This window comes from Indicator indicator (assembly GCF_027791375.1).
Source record: "Indicator indicator isolate 239-I01 chromosome Z unlocalized genomic scaffold, UM_Iind_1.1 iindZ_random_scaffold_50, whole genome shotgun sequence".
NCBI classification, from domain to species: domain Eukaryota; kingdom Metazoa; phylum Chordata; class Aves; order Piciformes; family Indicatoridae; genus Indicator; species Indicator indicator.
Genome location: NW_026539140.1, coordinates 126,124 through 145,666, shown reverse-complemented (window position 1 = coordinate 145,666; position 19,543 = coordinate 126,124). Strand labels below are relative to the sequence as shown.

Below are 19,543 nucleotides of genomic sequence, written 5' to 3'. Positions count from 1 at the left end.
ATACATCTACCCAAATACACATGTATATCTCTGAAAATACACATAACTGATGTTTCCATTTTTATTTTTCACTATTTCTTAAATGTATAGATAATTTTTTTTTCAGTTGAAAAAATCCACAGACTGAGTTGAATCTTTGGGTTTATCAAAGACATATACAGTGGTTCTGTGTTCAAATATGATCCTGTGTTCAAATATGTTTCCTGAGTACAGATTTGAATGTAGGATAACTGTAGTGTGGTCCCCACCCCCATCATACGAGTTTTACATGGTAAGTCACACTGATAATGAGCTACTAGACTGGATTTTTCTTAGATTAATTATAAAAGTGCTTAGTACAGTTTCTGAACAAATTTTAAGTCAGCATTCAGATTTTTAACAGTTTATGGCTATCTTTGCCACTACCTCATAGACATCAATCTGATATAATATCTTGATATTACTTTTCCTCTTTCCTCCTTTCATTTCTCATTTATGTCAATTTATGGTAGTTAATTCCTTAAATATATCAAACATTTGTTTTGCTCCATAATGATCTTCAAATTCCTGTGAGAGAGGAAGCATTCTATATGATCTACACTGCCTGTTGTGCATGTAGGGCACTATAAATTTTGCTCTATTTATCTCTGCAGGAAGTTTACAGATCAGATATAAGCTAGATAGCCATCAAGATCCTGATGTCTTCAGCATCAATATCAAAAGCATGGCTGATGGACATCTGCAACAGGTGAAGATAAACAGAGAGGAAGAAACACTCTATGTGGAGGTAATTTGGTTGGGAAAAAAAACTGCAAAAATGCATTACCATAAATAGTAGAAGATCCAAAATAAAATTAAGTAAATGGTTACAACAATTGCCACCAAATAAAATGTGGTTTAATATCTCTGGTAAATAAAGTAAAGGTGGGCAGACTCATGATGCAGAGCAGAAGTCTACATTAGACAATCTTATTTATTTCAAGAAGTCAATACTTCCTCACAAATTATATGAAAATAAAATGAATTGTATGATAGTTACATTTTCACAGTTTGTGAAATATTTCTGATTGCTAACAGTTGTTTTTGGCCTTGCATTTTTTAAATTTTGGGTTTGTTTCAAATTTTGTATTGAACTACAGTACAAATACATTACCATCTAGATGATAATATAAGAAAATTTGTCTAATTTGTTATTGGTCCCCTCTACACTAAGGAATGTGGCTGTTAAAAATAATCTTCTTTTCTGTGGAAATTTGAGTGAAATTTAAGCATATCTATTACCTAACAGTAGGTAGTAACTTTTTTTTTTTTTTTAATGGAAGTTAGAAGTTAATATTTTGAGACTGGAAATGAGTTTGTTAGATTCTTGGCGTAATGCTTGAATGCAAGTAGTTCTAGAGGAACCTTGGCCTTCAGAGCACTTGCAGTGTAATATTTGATCTCTAAGAACTAAATGTTCTAATAAAAAGGGCCTTTTCATTGTTTTTGAAGGTTTATCATTTTTATTCATGTTACAGATGAGAAAGAAGGAATCAGCCAAATCAGTAAGATAAATAAAGGCTTATGTGGGATGCTTAAGAACTATCACAGCTATAATCAGTGGTCTGAGAAGGCTAATTGTCTAAACTCAGATTTAGAAATACCAGATTTAGATATATCAAATGATCTCATGTTCTTTTTTCTTTTAATCCTGATTTTATGTGTGTTTTTGCAAACTTTGACTAATATTTCTCCTATTATTATACTCTGGTTTTCATCAAACCATTATGCAGGTTAATCAGAATGAAAGAATGAAGTTTATTCTGTCTTCAGGTACAGAATTCAATGCAATCAAGGCTCTCACACTTGGCAAGATTTTAGGTAAGTGAAAGTATACCATAGGTTTTCTAAAACAGATCAAAATGTCACCAAAACAATCAAAAAATTAGCCCTAACTTCATTGAAAGATATATGTTGTCTTTAATTAGACACTGAGTCACAATCAAGATACAATCAAGGTACTGTCTTGTTGAAACACAAATATAATCTTAAGTACTTCTTGGAAAATGATCACTTTTAGACTTTTCTCTCTTAATTTGCAATACGTCATTATGAAACACCACGTCTTTTTAGTATCACAAAGAAGAGAAATCAGTGTGAAATCATAAACAAAGAATACAATAAATCATGTACCATAAGTAGAAAGAACCTGAAGCTTCTAATGGTGAATCATCCACAACTGGGGGCAAACTGTTCCAGTGAGTCTCCACCCCATCATAAAAAATCCCCACATTTTCTTTATATCTAATCTACATTTACCCTCTTGAAGTTTAAAATCGTTACCCCTTATGCTTTCATACAGACCCTTGCAAAGAGTCTTTCTTCTAAACTGTTGTGGCAGTTTAGGCTTGGTGCCCCCTGCTACTGCTACATGGCGCCTAGCTTCCACCCCTTATTTCATACCCATAATTCCTAAACCCAAAACATATCATCAAATTAGAAACAATCCTTAGATGACATGTCTGGCAAAGTCCAGGTCCTCATCTGGGCGTCCTTCTGAAAAGTCTCTCCCTCGGGCTCAGGTAACAATTCATTCCAGTTCTTCTCCCTCATCCTGTGGAACCTCCCAGCGACGCAGAATTCATTCTTCTGCATGGTGAACTCTTCATGGATCCGATGGACATCCTGGCCACCTGGAAACAACCTCATAACTTCTCAATCAAACATCTATCGCCATCCACTCAAGCGGCATGTTTCCACCCCTCGGGGCAATTGAGTCAGAACAATCAGGCTCCACGACTCGACTCCTTCCACCCCTTGCAGGCAACAGCACGCTGAGACTTTCCAAAGCTGCATGGACCTTTCCCAAGCCCAGTGCTGACCACTTCCAGCCACAGCCCGAGGCTACACGAATGCACACCGCGCACAGGCACACCGCTCCCCCTGAGCGATAAGCATACTGAGGCATGAAGGCATCCAGCTGCACAGCCCTCCCCCGGGAGAGGGAGTGGCTGCACTGCAACCCGCCAAGAAGAGAGGTGGAGCCAGGTGCTAGGCGCCATTTTCGGAACGCGTCCGAAAATCAGGGGAGAGATAACAGCGGCCATTGCCCGATATACGGAACGACAGAGCCGCTGTCGCCTCTGCAGCTGCGGTACAGATCAAAACCGCTGCCACCCCTCACACAACAGCAGCTTTTCCAGCCAAAGCTACACTCGCTCCCTGGACCTCGAAAGCAGGTTTTGAACTGCAGCCACTGCCCGCTTTCTTGAGTTGCGGGAGCCACCGCTCACCTCCCCGCTGCGGCTAGCCCCCACCGCCACGGGACAAGCCGACCCTGGTCTGCTTCTGACTGTCCCTCCCCATTCCTCGGCTCCACGCCGCTCTGCTCACTGCTGGCACCACAGGGAACAAAAGGGAAATGGACAGGCATCGCAATCTTAAGCTTTCCCCCCGAAGCAAGTGGCTACAAAATCACCGCTGCCGCTTTGGAACAGCAGGAGGGATTCCACGCCAAAAGTTACGCACCAGGGTGTCCCCTCGAAACCCATAAAATGCCCACACGGTCGCCCCAGCACAAAGCCTTGAGCCCAGCCACCCAATACCAACAACGCCCAGATATCCATTTCAACTTTCCCACCTCTGCACTTCTCCAATCCAATTTGCAGATTTCAGCACAGGAACCATCCTCTGCTACCAAAAAATCTATGCTAGTTTGAGGCCAGATAGATTGTCTCTTGCCCCGAGAGGGACAAAAGAATGACACTCGCACAAAAGGATTGCAGAGTGATGGAAAGTTTAAATGGAAAAGCGATTGGTGAAACTACAGAAAACTACAACGCATAGTGGCAAAGAACATCCCAAAGCATACAGAGTCACTTACATAATTCCCAGAGGCTTCCCAATCCTTCCCTCCTCCCACCTGAGGGTCTACCCAAAACCCCCAGGGCTCTTTCTTCCCCCCCCTCCCACTGCTAGGCAAGTCTCAGGCTGGCCAGGTCTGAGACTGCCCCCCCCTCCATTCTCCTCCTGGCATTAGGCCTAGTCAGGCCTAAGAGGCCTGAGATACTCCCCCACTGTTACCCGATAAGAGAGAGCATCTCCCACGGGGGCAGAGAGGGAAGAAAGAGGAAGAGAATGACTCTGCAGATGGATTTATAGGGTGCAGGATTTATGGGTAGAAATACGCCATTTCCTGTGTCCACCCCTATTGGGTGGGCACCCAGGACACCAGAGGTGTATCTCATGTAGCAGTAGCAGGGGGCACCAAGCCTAAACTGCCACAACTGTCTTTGTATATTGAAAGGCTGTAATAAGGTGGACCCAGAATTTTTTCTTCTTCAGGCTGAACAACCCCAAATCTCTCAGCCTTTCTTTGCAGGTGAGGTGTTCAGCCCTGTGTCCAGTTTTGTGGCCCTCTTCTGTTAAAACATGTTCATGCCTTTCTTGTGCAAACATGAACAAAGCAATCCACGTGCAGTCCAACTAGAGCAGAGAGGCGGAATCCCACTCTTCCATCTGCTGGCCATGCTTGTTTTGTTGAAACCCAGGATAAGACTGAGTTTCTATGATGCATGTGGATATTGTCAACTCATATAATTTTTTTTCATGCACCAACACCCTCAAATCCTTCTCCACAGGTCTGCTTTCTGTTCCTTCATTCCACAGTCAATATTGATAATAGGGATTACCCTAACAGGACCTTTCACTTGGCCTTGTGAACTTCATGACCTTAACAGTGGCCCACTTCTCAAGCCTATTAAGGCACGTCTGCATCCCTTTCCTCTAGTGAAACAACTATACCACTCAGCTTTGTGTCATCAGCAGAATTATTGATGATGCACTCAATCTTACTGTCTTCATCATTAACATATGTATTAAACAGTACAAGTCACAATGCGGACTTCTGAGGGACACTATTTGTTACCATTCTCCATTTAGACATTGAGCTGTTGTACACAACTGTTTGGATAAGGTCATCCAGATAATTCCTTATCCATCAATTAAATTGTTACATTTTTCAATTTTTCAATTCCACTAGAATAAGTGGAAGAATAATTTTGAACACATACTACAATGCATACACTAATTATTGTTTTAATGTATTATAATCAAACACTTAAAATATATTGAATAATGAAATTTAAAGATCATACTTACAGACTTCTAAAAAAAAAAAATTTTTTTTTTTAATCAGGATTAATTGGAAACTTTTCAATGTACCTGAACTGTGCTCTTACTGGAGGACCTCTATGCTGGTTTGATCTTTAATCTGAGTTTATAAACTCAAATGATAACAGATTGAGATTTCTCCCCCCTCCCTTTTACTTGTAAGGTAGGAAAAAAAAAAAAAAGGGAGTAGGGGAGAGGAGAGGTAAATTCATGAAAGAAATAGTCTGGAATCGGTTTGGAAGTAAAAGAGGTACATTTTTTTAACAGTGTATATATATATATAGCAATAACAGGGAGGGTTCAGAAAGATAAGGGATAATGGTTAATAGGAAAATATACAAAATCAAGCCTGGATGACCTTGTATTTCCCTGGATGTGAGTAGATTCAGTTTGGCAGAAATAGGCCCCAACCACATGGTCAGTGCAGGAGGCAGTGGCCGCATCCGATCTTCTTTTGAGCAAGCAAAGCAAGAAAGAAGGAAAGCAATAAAAGATGTCCACCTATTTATAGGCTTCCTGGACAGGAAGGGGGAGTGGAATAGACCACCGTTGACCCAGGGGACCCCTCCTCCTGGGAGGGGTAAAACGAAGTCTTTCTCTGCCCACCTGGGTCAGGTTTCTTTTGTCCACCTGGAGGGCTGGCCCCATCCAGGATGGATGTAACCCAGAACAACCTCTAACACAAGCATAAATGTATATTACTTCTGAAATGTAGATTTTATTTATAGAACTTGAAGTTCAGAATACAGATGCTGTTTAGCTATGTGCTAAATATCATTGAAGTGTAACTTTAAAGCAATATAAGCCAAATATAAAGTGCTAGAGTTTTTTTTTTTTTAACTATATTCCAAAGCTCTATGAATCAATGGTAAATCTGAATCAGGAATTTATAATATTTTGAAGCGTAGAAGTCTGTTGCAATCATATTCACATAAAGGTAACAGTACAATGACTGGTATCGAATTAAAGGATTTCTTATCTTTGTGATTAAATTCTATATCAAAGCTTGCATCAATTTATTTAATTTTTTTTTAGGCAAGTAGCAGTCCCTTTTGATCAGTACCAGTGTTGTCTCTTCCAAATAAACCACAGTGTTATAAAACTTCAAAGGCAGGAATGCCCTTAATTAAATAATGTCTTTTCATCATCACAGCAGTTTGAAGCATGGAGTTACAATGACCTGTAGGAGCATTCCACCCTATTTGGTTCAGTTTATGGAATCTGTTCTGAAGAAAACATATTTTGCACTCTTATCCTGTTCAAAGTTCTTCAAAGCTATTAAAGAGCTGCTGCTTCTGTTTATAAATCTGCCTTGGGTTGTAATTCTTGTGAAGTCATGTCTAGACATGCAAGGAGACTTTAAGAAGGTAGTTAAAAAAAGTAATGGATGACTGCTTCAGTAGAGAGATCTAAGCAGAAGGTGTTATAGAATATGAAGTCATATTTTGTCTTGTACTTTGAAATGTTGGGAGAAACCCCACAACTTTAAAACTAGACAAGAAAACTATAGATTTTCTAAGAATTATCTTCATCTGGAGAAGAACCTTTCTGATCTCTTCTGTGTAGCACATATCTGAGGGTTTTGTTGAAAGCAAATCTGAGTTAGCTCCTTCTTCAGAGAACCTAAGACTTCTGAATTTATGTTATTCAACATTGTGACAAAATTTCTAGGGAGCTAGGCTATCTGGGGCCTCAGCAAAATATGTGAAGGTTTAGTTGTGAGGGAAAAAAAAAAAAAAAAAGCAGTACACTCCACCACAAAATTCACAGAATGGAAGCCAAAGGACTCCTTTTGTTTGTATTTTCCTTTGAAGAACATACTTTCTCTCTAACCATCTCACACTGTAGGAAACCTGTAGAAACCTCTCATTTGCAGCAACCCTCTTGAGAATTAATATACTTCCATTGAGTAAAGCTGTATTTGTCCAGGACAAAGACTCCTAGCCTTTCCCAGAATGAGGGTGGGGAGCTTTGGGCAACTTTTTTTCAGTAAAAGTAGCTGACCTTTCTATGCTGTGATAAAGACAGACTACCAGCAAGATTTACTTAGGTCTGATTTATACTCAAATTTTTATCATGTTAACTTCATCATGTCTGACAAAGTTAAAATTTGTCATTTTAGTAATAAATCAAAATTAATTTTCACTAGATTCTTAGTAAGAAGGCCTAAATTAAGCCAGTAAAATAATTCTTACCCACTTTTAAATGGTATTTGTGTATCCAAGCATTTCCACTCTTTTTGTACAGAAAGTGTTCTTTCTTATATTGGTTTATTTGTCTCTGAATTTATAATTGCATGATTTAGGTCTGTCTTTATGGGAATATATTTCAAGATAATTATTACTTGTGCAGATTACTTCAACTCCAATTATTTTAGCTTTATTGATAAGAGTAATGGAATTTCAAAACTCTCAGTATAGTCCACTTATAGGTTAAAGTGATAATTCAATTGTTTAATGTGGAAATCAGCCTTTTTAAACAATAATGTCTGGGTAATCCAAAAAGTATGCTGCAGTGAAGTACATGCTTAATAATAGTCACTTTTAAAATGCCCATTTCTCTTTATATAGCTTTTTCTAACATAAGAATTTAGGAATTTGTATTGTAATAAAATAGTAAAATTCAGTATTTTAAACTTGGTTTAGAAAAACATTTAATATGTCTGTTAGAATACAATATGCATTTTTGTACAGCTCCTACAAATTAAAGCACATATTGTACTGCAGAAAATGTATATGAAATATTTATTATATTTTTAATTAAGTCAGGGCTTACTTCTAATACAAAAGCTTTTCAGGACAAATATTTACAGAAAGAGAAGTTTCTACAGGGTTAAAATCTTGGACAAAATCTTAGTATTAAAAGAAATCAGTATTCAGGGATTTAATGGAGATTCTTCAGCTTGATGAAATTCTCCTGGCAAAATTTTTGTCTTCTAATTGCATTATTATAAAGTAATTTTTTTCAACTCAGTCTCAGCAAGGTAACATATGACAGTTCCACAAATAACACCTACCTGTGACTCCTGATTGCTGTATTTTTATTGCTAAAAAGCAACAAAAGGAAGTCCTTCTAAGAAATTTACTTTCTTTACTGGCAGTTTTCTCAATAGTAAATTGATGAAACAAACAAAAAATACGAAGGAAAGGAAGCCAAAATCAGTGTAGTATTTTTCAAGTGTATTATTTTCTGCACAAAAGTGAGAAAAGTAATTGCTTAATTAGTTATTTATCTCCTCCTGGACATTTCAATCTGAATCATAAGTAAATTTCAGTAAAATAATATATTATTTAGAATCATGGAATCATAGAGCTGTTTTGTTTGGAAAAGACCTCTAAGATCAAGTCCAAACACTGACCTAACACCTCCATGGCCATTAAACAGCATGCCATGCCCACACATTTCATGAACACCTCAAGGGACAGTGTTTCCACCACCTCTTTGGTCAGTATATTCCAGTTCCTGACCACTCTTTCTGTGAAGAAATTTTTCCTAATATATAATCTAAACTTCCCTTAGTACAATTTGAGGCCATCTCTTCTCATTCTGTCACCTGATAATAGAGAGAAGAGACAATCCCCCACCTCACTACAATCTCCTGTTATGTAGTCTCTTTACTCCAGACTGCAGTTCCCTCAGCTGTTCCTCATAAAACTTGGTCTTCAGACCTTTCAGCAGCTTTGTTGCCCTTCTCTGGGCACTCTTCAGCAACTCAAATCTTTCTTGTAGTAAGGGGCAGAAAACTGAACACAGTATTCAAGGTGGGGCCTCACCAGCAATGAGTACAAGGGTGCGATCAGTTCCCTACTCCTGCTGGTCAAGGTATTCCTGATACAGGACAGGCTGCTGTTGGTTCTCTTGGCCACCTATTGGCTCATGTTCAGCCAGCTGACAACCTACACCCCGAGGTCCTTTTCTACCAGGCAACTTTCCAGCCACTCTTCACCAAGCCTGTAGCATAGTATGGGGTTGGTGTGAGTGAAGTGCAGTACCTGTCACTTGGCTTTATTAATCCTCATATAACTGACCTCAGACTATCAATCCAGACTCTCCAGATCTCTTTGATGAGCCTTCCTAACCTCAAGCATATCAACATTCCCACCCCATCACAGTCATCTGCAAACTTACTGTGGGTGCACTCAATTCCCTTATTCAGATCATTGATAAAGATACTGAAGAGATCTGCCTCAATACTGAGCTTTGGGGAACACCACTAGTGACTAGCCACCATCTGGATTTAAATCCTTTCATTACCACGCTTTGGACCCAGCCATTCAGCCAGTTCTTAATCAAACAAATTGTCCACTCATCCAAGCCATGAAAAGCCAGTTTCTCCATGAGGATGCTGTGGGAGAAAGTATTAAAATATTTACTAAGGTCCAGGTACAAGACTTCCACAGCTTTTCCCTCATCTAATAAGTGGGTCTCTGTATCATAGAAGGAGATCATGTGTATCATAGGAGATCATGTATATCAAGCAGGACCTGCCCTTCATGAACCCATGCTGACTGGTCTTGATTATTTGGTTGCCCTGAACATACTGCGTCATGGCACTCAAGGTGATCTTCTCCATGACCTTCACTAGCACTGAGGTCAGACTGACAGGTCTGTAGTTTGCCAGGTCCTCCTTGTGGCCCTTCCTGCAGATGGGAGTCATGTTTGCCAATTTCCAGTCAGTTGGGACATCTCTGTTTAGCCAGGACTGCTGGTAAATGATTGAAAGAGATTTGGTGAGCACTTCCACTTCTATCTTTGGACCCTTGAGTGTATGCCATCTGAACCCATAGGCTTGCATATATGCAAGTGGTGCAGCAGGTCACTCTTGGACTATGGGTGTTTCATTCTGCTCCCCATCCTCATCTTCCTATTCAGGGGGGCAGGTATCTCGTGAATAACTGGCCTTACTACTAAAGACTGAGGCAAAGAAGGTATTAAGTACCTCGGTCTTTTTCACTTTCTTGACCACTATGCTCCCTCTTGATTCCAACAATGGACAGTCCTCCTTTTGTTGCTAATACATTTCCAGAAGAATCTCCTCTTGTCTTTAACATCTGAAGATAAATAAATTTCCAGTTGGAGTTTGTCTTTTCTAATTTTCTCCCTGCACAGCCTCACAACTTTGTAGTCCTCCCAGGCTTCCTGTCCTTTCTTCCAAAGACCATAGACTTTCCTTTTGTCCCTAAGGAGCAAGCACACCTCTCTATATATGCCAGCATTCTTCCCTGCCTATTAATCTTCTGCACACAGGGATGGCCTTTTCCTGTGCCTTTAAGATTTCCTTGCCCTTTCTGGACTCCCTGCATTTCGGGACTGCTTCCCAAAGGATTCTGTCCACCAGTCTCTGAAATAGGCTGAAGTCTGCCCGATGGAAATCCAAGGTCGTAGTTCTCTGACCCCATTCTATTTCTCTAACGACTGAGAACTCTATCACTTAATCATCACTGTGCCCAAGATGACACCCAGCTGTTATATCACCCACAAGTCCTTATTCACAAGCAGCAGGTTCAGCAAGGCACCTTCCATATTTGGCTCCATCACCAGGAAGTTAGGTGTGTCAGGAAGTTATCCTCCACACACTCTAGGAACCTCAGTGACATTTCTTTCTCTGCCGTGTTGTATTTCAAGCAGACATCAGGGAAGTTGAAATCTCCTACAAGTGCCAGCGACCATGAAATCTCTACCAGATGCCTAAAGAATATTTTGTCTGCCACTTCATCCTAGTTGAGTGGTCTTTAGCAGACTTCCACCAGGATATATGCTTTATTGTCCTTCCCCATTTCTATCCCATAAACACTCAAATCTGTCATCATCGTCATCAATCTCAATATAATCAAAAGACTTCCCGGCATATGCCATGAACTCTCTTTCCTTGCCTATGTCATACTGAGGCACAGACCCTTGCGGCATCTGTGAAGGAGAGACTTGACACTGTAGATAACTCAGAGAAAAGGGCAAGATCCACTTTATTGTGAGAATACAAGGCTTATATATTCTACCACAGCACAAAGCAAGCATGATTCTAGCAGTATTTTTCCATTCTAGCTAAACAAAACTTACCTAAACGGTCATTGGCTGAGCATTTCCAAACTTCTTACACCACTGAAGTCAACACCAGGTGTCCGTTATCTGTCTGCTCTCTATCCTAGCACTTCCCAAGGCCTTGTCTTAATGAGGGTATCTGTTTCTTTATCAGAGCACTGTGTTTCAGGCTCAAAAAGTGATTAACTCTTTCTCCTCAACCCCCACCCTTGCCTATAACTTCTGAAGTGTTTATAGCCATAAACTGTGTCACTCCAGTGTTGTGAAACATCTCACCACATTTCTGTGATGGCTAATATATAATAATTTTTTGTGATAGACAATGACTCCCAGATCCTTCTGTTTCTTTCTCATGATGCATGCATTACTGTAGATGTACTTCAGTTGGTCTATAGGTCTTGCCACCTTTTTGTAGTGAGAAGTCAGAAGTCTTGTCTGGCTGTTCTCAGGTGCTCCTGTGCTGTCCTTGGGCTTATTTCTAGTGAGCTTAGTTTTGTGCCTTTCTACCTTCTAATCTAGTTTAAAGCTATTAAAATTATACCAGCATAGTAGTATTTATGTGGTCACATATTAATCACAAGGAAAAAAAAATAATCAACCATGTATGATTTGAATGAAATCAGTGGGTGTATACATGTATTTATTTTATATATAATAAGCACTTTTAATGTAAAATGTCTGACCGTAACCAAATTTTCATGTCAACACAGTCTAGGTTGAAAAGCAGTATTGATCTGCTTGAACATAGGAGGGCTCTATATAGGGACCTGGATGGGTTGGATAGGTGAGCCAAGGACAATTGTGTAGGATTCAACAAGGCCAAGTGCCAGGTTCTGCCCTGGAATCACAACATCTCCATGCACCATTAGACCTGGGAGAGAGTGGATGGAAAGTGGAGAAAGACCTGGGGGTGTTGATTGACAGCTGGCTGAACATGAGCCAATAGTGGGTTCAGGTGGACAAGAAACAGCTTCCTGGCCTTTTCAGGAATAGTGTGACAACAAGGATTAAGTAAGTGATTGTTCCCCTGTACTCAACACTGGTGATGCCACACCTCAAGTACTGCGTTCAGTTTTAGGGCTTTAATTAGAACAAAGACTTTGAGTTGCTAAAGCATGTCTAGAGAAGGACAACAAAGCTGATGTAGGGTCTGGAGAACAGGTCTTATGAGGAACAGCTTAAGGAACTGGGGTTGTTTAGTCTGGAGAAGAGGAGGCTGAGGGGAGACTTAACTGCTCTCTACAGCTACCTGAAAGAAGGTTGCAACAAGGTGGGGATCAGTCTTTTCTCTCTAGTATCAGGTGATAGAATGAGAAGAAATGACCTCAAATTGTACCAAGGGAAGTTTAGATTAGGTATTGGAAGAACCTTCTTTACTGAAAGGGTTATTAAGCGCCGGAGTAGACTCTCCAGGGAGGTGGTTGATGTAGATACGTTGCTAAGGGACATGGTTTAGCCGTAGACATGGTAGAATTAGGTAATAATCAGTAATCTTAAAGATATTTTTACAACAAAAGAGATTATATAAATCCATGATTCCAATGTGAGGTTTTGTAGTCATCCATTTACAATACCTCATTAGTACCTCCAGATGGTACTTTACCTGTTAAAGTCAAATGTACATTATTTTTTTCTAAACAGATTCATAGAATCATAGAGTCATGTAATATCTTGAGTTGGAAGGAACCAATTGGGATTATTGAGCCCAACTCTCTGCTCTTCATAGGACTACCTGACACTAAACTATGTGACTAAGAGCATTTTACAGACACTCCTGGTTCTCACAGGTGTGGTGCTGCGACTACTTCACTGGGGAGCCTGTTTGAGTGACCAACCACCCTTTTAGTGGAGACTTTTTTCCTAAGGTGAAGGAACTTCCCCTGGTGCAATTATTCCATTTTCTTAGGTCCTGTTCCTGGTCATCAGAGGTAGACTGCAATGAGGTCACCTCGTAACCCTTTTCTTCTCCAAGCTGAACAAAGCAAATTACCTCAGCCACTCATCATAAGTCATACACTTGAGACCTTTCACTATTTTGGTTTCTTTCCTCTGGACACACTCTAATATTCTGGTGTCCTTGTATTAGGCTGTCCAAAAATTGCACACAGTACTTAAAGCAGGGCTGCCCCAGTGTGGTGTAGAATGGGTCTAGTCACTTTCCACAACATATGCTGTGCTTAATGATATGGTATGATTCACCCCAGGAAACAGTGGCTTTTTTGACTGTTAAAACACAGTCATGTCCAACTTGTCATCGATGGAGACTCCCAGATCTCTTTCCATGGGGCTGCTCTCTAGCCTCTGATCTGCCAATTTGTACATATAAACAGGATTACTTCATCCCAGGTGAAGAATCAGACGCCCTTGTTAAATTTCATGCTGTTGGTGATTGTATGGGTCTCTGCTCTACCCCAGTCTCTCTGTATCGTCTCACTATCCATGAGGGAATCGTGAATCCTTCCAATTTAGTTTCATTAGCAAATGTACATTATGTATTTTTGACATCCTCATTGCCATAATTTATAAAAACATTAAAGAGCACTGGCCCTGAAGTTACACCCCAGAGAACCCTTCTGGAGACAAGCCACCAGTCATATATAACCTTGTTTCCTATAATTCTTTGAGACTGACCTGTCATTTACTATAAAATATTCTCTGATAGACAACTTGAGTTTGTGTCATTTTCAGACAGTTAGACTTGACTTAGCTAAAGAGGAGAAAGGTTTTTCTTCCCTACATCTTATCATTTGTGCCAGCAAGATTGCTTGATTTAATAAAAAATAATTATCACAGCAATATTTTCTCATTAGTGTGTCAAGTAAACTCAGAGGGCTTTAAATGTCTATCTTCAGTATATTCATAGAATGGTTTGGGTTGGAAGGGACCTTAAAGATTATCTAGTTCAAACCCCCTCACCAAGGGCATGAACACCTTCCACTAGACCAGGTTGCTCAAGGCCTCATCTAACCTAGCCCTGAACACCTCAAGGGAGGCGACATCCACAACCTCTATGGGCAACCTGTTCCCGTGTCTCACCCCTCCTTACTGTTAGAGAATTTCTTCATAATACCTAGTCTAAAGCTACTCTCCTCAATCTTCAATCCATTCCTTCTCTTCCTATCACTACAAGCCTTTGTAAAGAGCCCTGGCTTTCTTGTGGGCCCCTTTCAGGCACTGCAAAGCTGCTATAAGGTCTTTCCAGTGTTTTCTTTTCTCCAGGATGCACAGCCCTGACTCTTGAAGCCTGTCCTCACAGGGGAGCTACTCCTGCCCTCTGATCATCTTCATGGCCCTCCTCCAGGCCCGCTCCAGCAAGTTGATGTCCCTCTTATGCTGAGAGAATGAAAAGTGGATGCAGTACTGCAGGTGGAGTCTCCTGAGAGGGGGAGAATCACCTCTCCTGTTGGTCATACTTCTTTTGATGCAGCCCAAGACACAGCTGGCCTTCTGGGCTCCAAGAATACATTGCCAACTCATGCTGAATTTTTCATCAGCTGATACCCCAAGTCCTCCTCAAAACTGCTCTCGAGTTTCTGGGGTCTTTGTGCTGGGTTACACCCATCCTGGATGGGGCTGAAAGAACCCATCTCCCAGGTGGACAAAAGAAACTTAATCCAGGTGGGACTTGGCTCATCTCTTGCAAGGAGAAGGGATCCCCTTACTCAAAGGTGGTCTATTCCACTCCCCCTTCCTGTCCAGCAAGCCTATAAAAAGGGCGGGTATCTCGCTGCTTGATCTCTTTCCTGCTTCATCTGCTCGAAAGAACATCGCTGCTGCCGCTGCCTCCTGCACTGACCACGTGGCCGGGGCCTACTTCTTCCAAATGAATCCACTCGCATCCAGGGGAATACAAGGACATCCAAGCTGGCTTTTGTATATTTTCCCATTTACCCTCATCCCTCACCTCTGTGAATCCTCCTTGTTACTGCTATATACATACACATATATATATATATTTACCTTTTTTGTAAAAAAAGATTTACCTCTTCTACTTCCAAACTGATTCCAGACTATTTCTTTCATGAATTTACTTCTCCTCTCCCTTACCCTTTTTTTTTTTTTTTTTCTGGGAGAAAGGGAGGGGGAGTGGGGAGGAATCTCAGTCTGTTGTTGTTCGAACTCCTAAACTCCAGTCAGAGCTCAAACCACCACAGTCTTCTATTTTTTTCCTTTTTGAAGATGGGAGTTGTGCTTCCCCTCTTCCAGTCATCAGGAACTTCACCAGGTTTCCGTGAGATTTCAAATGTGATGGATAGTCATTTGACAACATCATCTGCCAGTTCCCTCAAGACCTATGAGTGGATCTCACTGGGCCCCATGGACTTGTGCACCTTCAGGTTCTTTAGATGGTTTCAAACCCTTCCCCATTCCTTTTCCTTTTCTCACTTGCTGCTGTGGTGTTTTACAACATTCTGCCATAACACTTTTTTCACTGTTAACCTAATTTTCACTAGTTCTTACCTAATCGTACTGAGGAATACATTGAACATTGGTATTTAAAATTGTTATAGTGGACAATGTAAGGATCACAAGTTCATTCCTGGGTTCTGGGATAAGTTGAAGGTGGAAACAAGAAGAAAATACCATTTTGTGTGTAAAAACTTGAAAAATAACTTCCGTTAAGAATCCTCTTTGAAAAAATTAGTACTTTTGGAGCTTTTGCCTAAATTGGAACTGTCAGGGTAAGCAAACTGTTTTCTGTTTCCAAAGTAGCACATTAGTAAGCATTAACTAGTGAATAAATAGAGAGCTCTGATAGGATGTACATATTCACAAAAGCAGCTCAAGAGAATAAAAGGTGGTATTTGGTTTGATTTGGTGTTTTTTGGTGAGGTTTTTTGTTGTTGTTTTTAGTTGGTTTGTTGGGGTTTTGTTGTTGTTTGCTGGTTTGGGTTGGGTTTTATTTGTTTAGTTTTTGGGGTTGTGGGAGTTTTGGTTTTGTTTTGTTTCAGGTATTTTTGTTGGTTTGGTTGTTTTTTTTCCCACTTAGGAAAAAAGATGTTTAAAATACGTAGTAAATTGGAGCAATATTCATTATCTAAAATTTCACATAACGTACCTTGATGGATTCCTGGTATCTGCGATCTTCAGAGAGTTTTTGTATTGACAGACATGATAGTGATGGGATAGAGCAGACATATATAACTGTGGAAAGAATTTGATCCAATAATATATATATTTGTGAGAAGAAATCAAATAAAATACATATTTTTCATGAATCATAGAGTGTGTTGGATTGTAAAGGACTTTAAAAGATCATCTAGGCGAACTGCCCTGCAGTAAGCAGGGATATGCCCAGCTTGATCATGTTGCTCAAAGCCCCATCAATCCTGATCTGTTCCAGTGTTCCAGCGCCCTCAGAGTAAAGAACTTCTTCCTAAATTCCAGTCTAAGTCTATCCTTCTCTAGTTTAAAACTGCTGTCCTCATAAACAGTTCCTTCCCAGATTTCTGTAGGCTTCCTTCAGGTACTGGAAGGCTACTACAAGTTTTCCCAAGAGCTTTCTCTTCTCCAGGCTGAACAACCTCAACTCTCTCGGCCTGTTATTTTAGGAGAGGTGCTTCAGCTCTGTGATAATTTTTGTGGGCATGTATGCTTCATTCATATCTTTTTGCAGGATGAATAAATGTTGCATTTGTTTTTTATACATTTGGAACTTGTTATAATAAGTTAAAAGCTATTGCATCAGCAGACTAGCAACTCTCATCTGTTATTAAAAACAAAAGAAAGAAAAAAAATGTATCTGGATGTCTTTTCATTAAGACAGAGAGAGATTGAACAAATCTACATATGTTGGTGTAACTCAAATATTCACAGAGGAGAACAGGTTAATTATTCATTTCTTCTTGTGTCATTTTATTTTGTACATTGGCACTATGATTAATTGTTCTCTGTTCCTTTTGATTAACAGAAAACAGTGATGTAGATGAGGAGACTGTGAAGGCAAACTCTCAGGGGTTTATTGGATGCCTCTCTTCAGTGCAGTTCAACCACATTGCTCCTTTGAAGGCTGCACTGCATCACAGAAGCTCATCCCCTGTCACTGTAAAGGGACACTTCACTGAATCCAACTGTGGTACTTCAACTGGAGCTGCCTCAACATCAAGTGAAACAACCCACTCATTTGCAGGTAGCATACGGTTATCACTTGTTCCGATCTCTGAACCAAAATCTAAATAGAGTACTCAACCTGAATCATAACTCTCTTTTTTATTTTTCTTTCATGTAGGTTAACATCTAAGGAATAGTTAGAAATGTAGTTCTCTTTCATATATTCTTATGTTCTTTTGTCTAGCCTCTCTTTTCCTCTGAATATTTACATTTTTTTCTTTATCACTGTAAAGTATCATATACATCATTCTTTTTCTTGACATGCTTATGGACCCACACTACTGCCACTGTACCAGACTGCACATGAGCTTTAAATATGTGAAAATTTCTTGGAAATCCTTCTTCTATTTGTCTGTCATTTTCCTTTTTTTCTGCTGCAGATTATTCTGGACCAATAGATGAAGGACAGCCATTAGCTAATACAATCAGAAGTGACTCTGCAATTATTGGAGGTAATAGGGACTATATCAACTCCACAGGAATATTCTTCTTAATAACTGTGACTTTTTCAATGCTGAAGAGAAGTCAGTTTAATTTTGTGTGCATAAGGAAACTGGTAAAAAGATTATTATATATGGTAGCCAAAAATCAAACACTGTTTTAAAATTCAATCAATAGCTCTCATATTGTCATATTACATAAATTTACCCCATCAGTGTTTCTACCCATTGAAACATTCTGCCAAAACACAAGATGCTAAAGCCAATTATCTAAACCTGCCTCATGCTAGTGTCTCGAATACATTGTGACAAATAGTGCATGTATAAGAAAGAATAATCTCTGTTTCTCAACTACACTAAAAACTGCAATTTGTAACACAACTAGGTTCAAAATCTTCTTTAATAGATCTGAATAACAGATTTTTCTTGAGAAAGCAGTCTTGAATCAGTTCTTTGACAGAATAAGACAATGTCCAGAGAAGGGCAATGAAGCTCATGAGAGGTTTTCAGCACAAGGCGTATGAGGAGAGGTCGAGGGAGCTGAGGTTGTTTAGCCTGAAGAAGAGGAGGCTCAGGGGAGATCTTATTGCTCTCTACAGGAAAGCAACCTCTCTTTCAGGAGATTGTAGACAGGTGGGGGTTGGTGTCTTCTCCCAGGCAACCAGTGGCAGAACAGGAGGACACAGTCTCAAGCTGCACCAGGAGAAGGTGGGAAGAATATTCTTCACAGAAAGAGTAATTGGCCATTGGAAAGGGCTGCCCAGGGAGGTGGTGGAGTCACTGTCCCTGGAGGTGTTCAAAACCAGATTGGATGTGGCACTTGGAGCCATGGTTTAGTTGTCACGTGGTGTTAGGTGATAGGTTGGACTTGATGATCTCTGAGGTCTTTTGCAACCTGGTTGATTCTGTGCTTCTGTAAAGCTTTGATTTTATTCTGCAACAGAAAGCAATGTATTCTTGAACAAACTATCACCTGAGTTGAACAACAGCCTAAAAATAAAATGCATGTTAAAATAAAAACAATTAACAAATAGTTAGTGTTGGTTTGAAATGCCCCTTCTCCTCCATTTTCTTACTATTTCTTTTGGCCATATTTGGCAATACAGCTACAAATGATCATTATGGACATTTTTCAAAACACTTGTTTTTAACAAGGTAGTACATAAAAAAGCATGTACGGTTAAATTGTTCCTAAAGTGAATATGTTAACATATTCATCTTTACTCTATATTCTTATCAGAATAAATATGATATAAAACTAAGGATAGATGTCTTCTGCTTACAGTTAAGGGCTGATAGTCAGGATATGGAGATTTCATTGGCAAGTCTTTCTGTCTAACTCTCCTTAAACCAAGAACCATCTCTGTTCTTGTGGGGAAGCCACTAACAGGGATTTAGCAGGGAGAGACTGGGGCTGGGGAAGCGTCAGGAGAATTTCAGTTCCTGTCACAAATACTGGAGCAAGTCAATGGTTATTTTAGTTCAGGTTATTGTTTTTTTTCTCTTCTCTTCAAGGAATAATAAATTGTCTTATGACAATCTTTTCTCTGAGATTTTGTGGTGGTATTTACTTTTGGGATGAAGTGAGGAAAAACTTTTTACTCATCAAGATTATATTTTTGCAATATAATTCACTGTCTCAATTTCCATTTGTTACTTCAAAAGAAAGAGGGCAGAGGGAGGGAAAGGTCATCCCCTCCATTCTTTAAATTACAAGTTACTTTCCTTTATAAAGGCTTTAAAAGTCTCATCAGACAGATCACATAGTGGGATTTGGCAGAATAAAGCTGCCAAGGTTCCTCACTGATTATCAAACCATTTAG

At 39.8% G+C, this 19,543-nt stretch overlaps 1 protein-coding gene across 1 annotated transcript in view; it reads left to right on the top strand.

Annotated features, from left to right (window-relative positions):
* CNTNAP3 (contactin associated protein family member 3) overlaps positions 1-19,543 on the top strand; it is a 330,271-nt gene that overhangs the window by 300,151 nt on the left and 10,577 nt on the right. The window contains exons 20-23 of the mRNA XM_054398343.1: positions 633-766; positions 1,752-1,839; positions 17,081-17,299; positions 17,661-17,732. Coding sequence (XP_054254318.1) covers positions 633-766; positions 1,752-1,839; positions 17,081-17,299; positions 17,661-17,732 — 513 coding nt within the window. The remainder of the gene's footprint in view (positions 1-632; positions 767-1,751; positions 1,840-17,080; positions 17,300-17,660; positions 17,733-19,543) is intronic.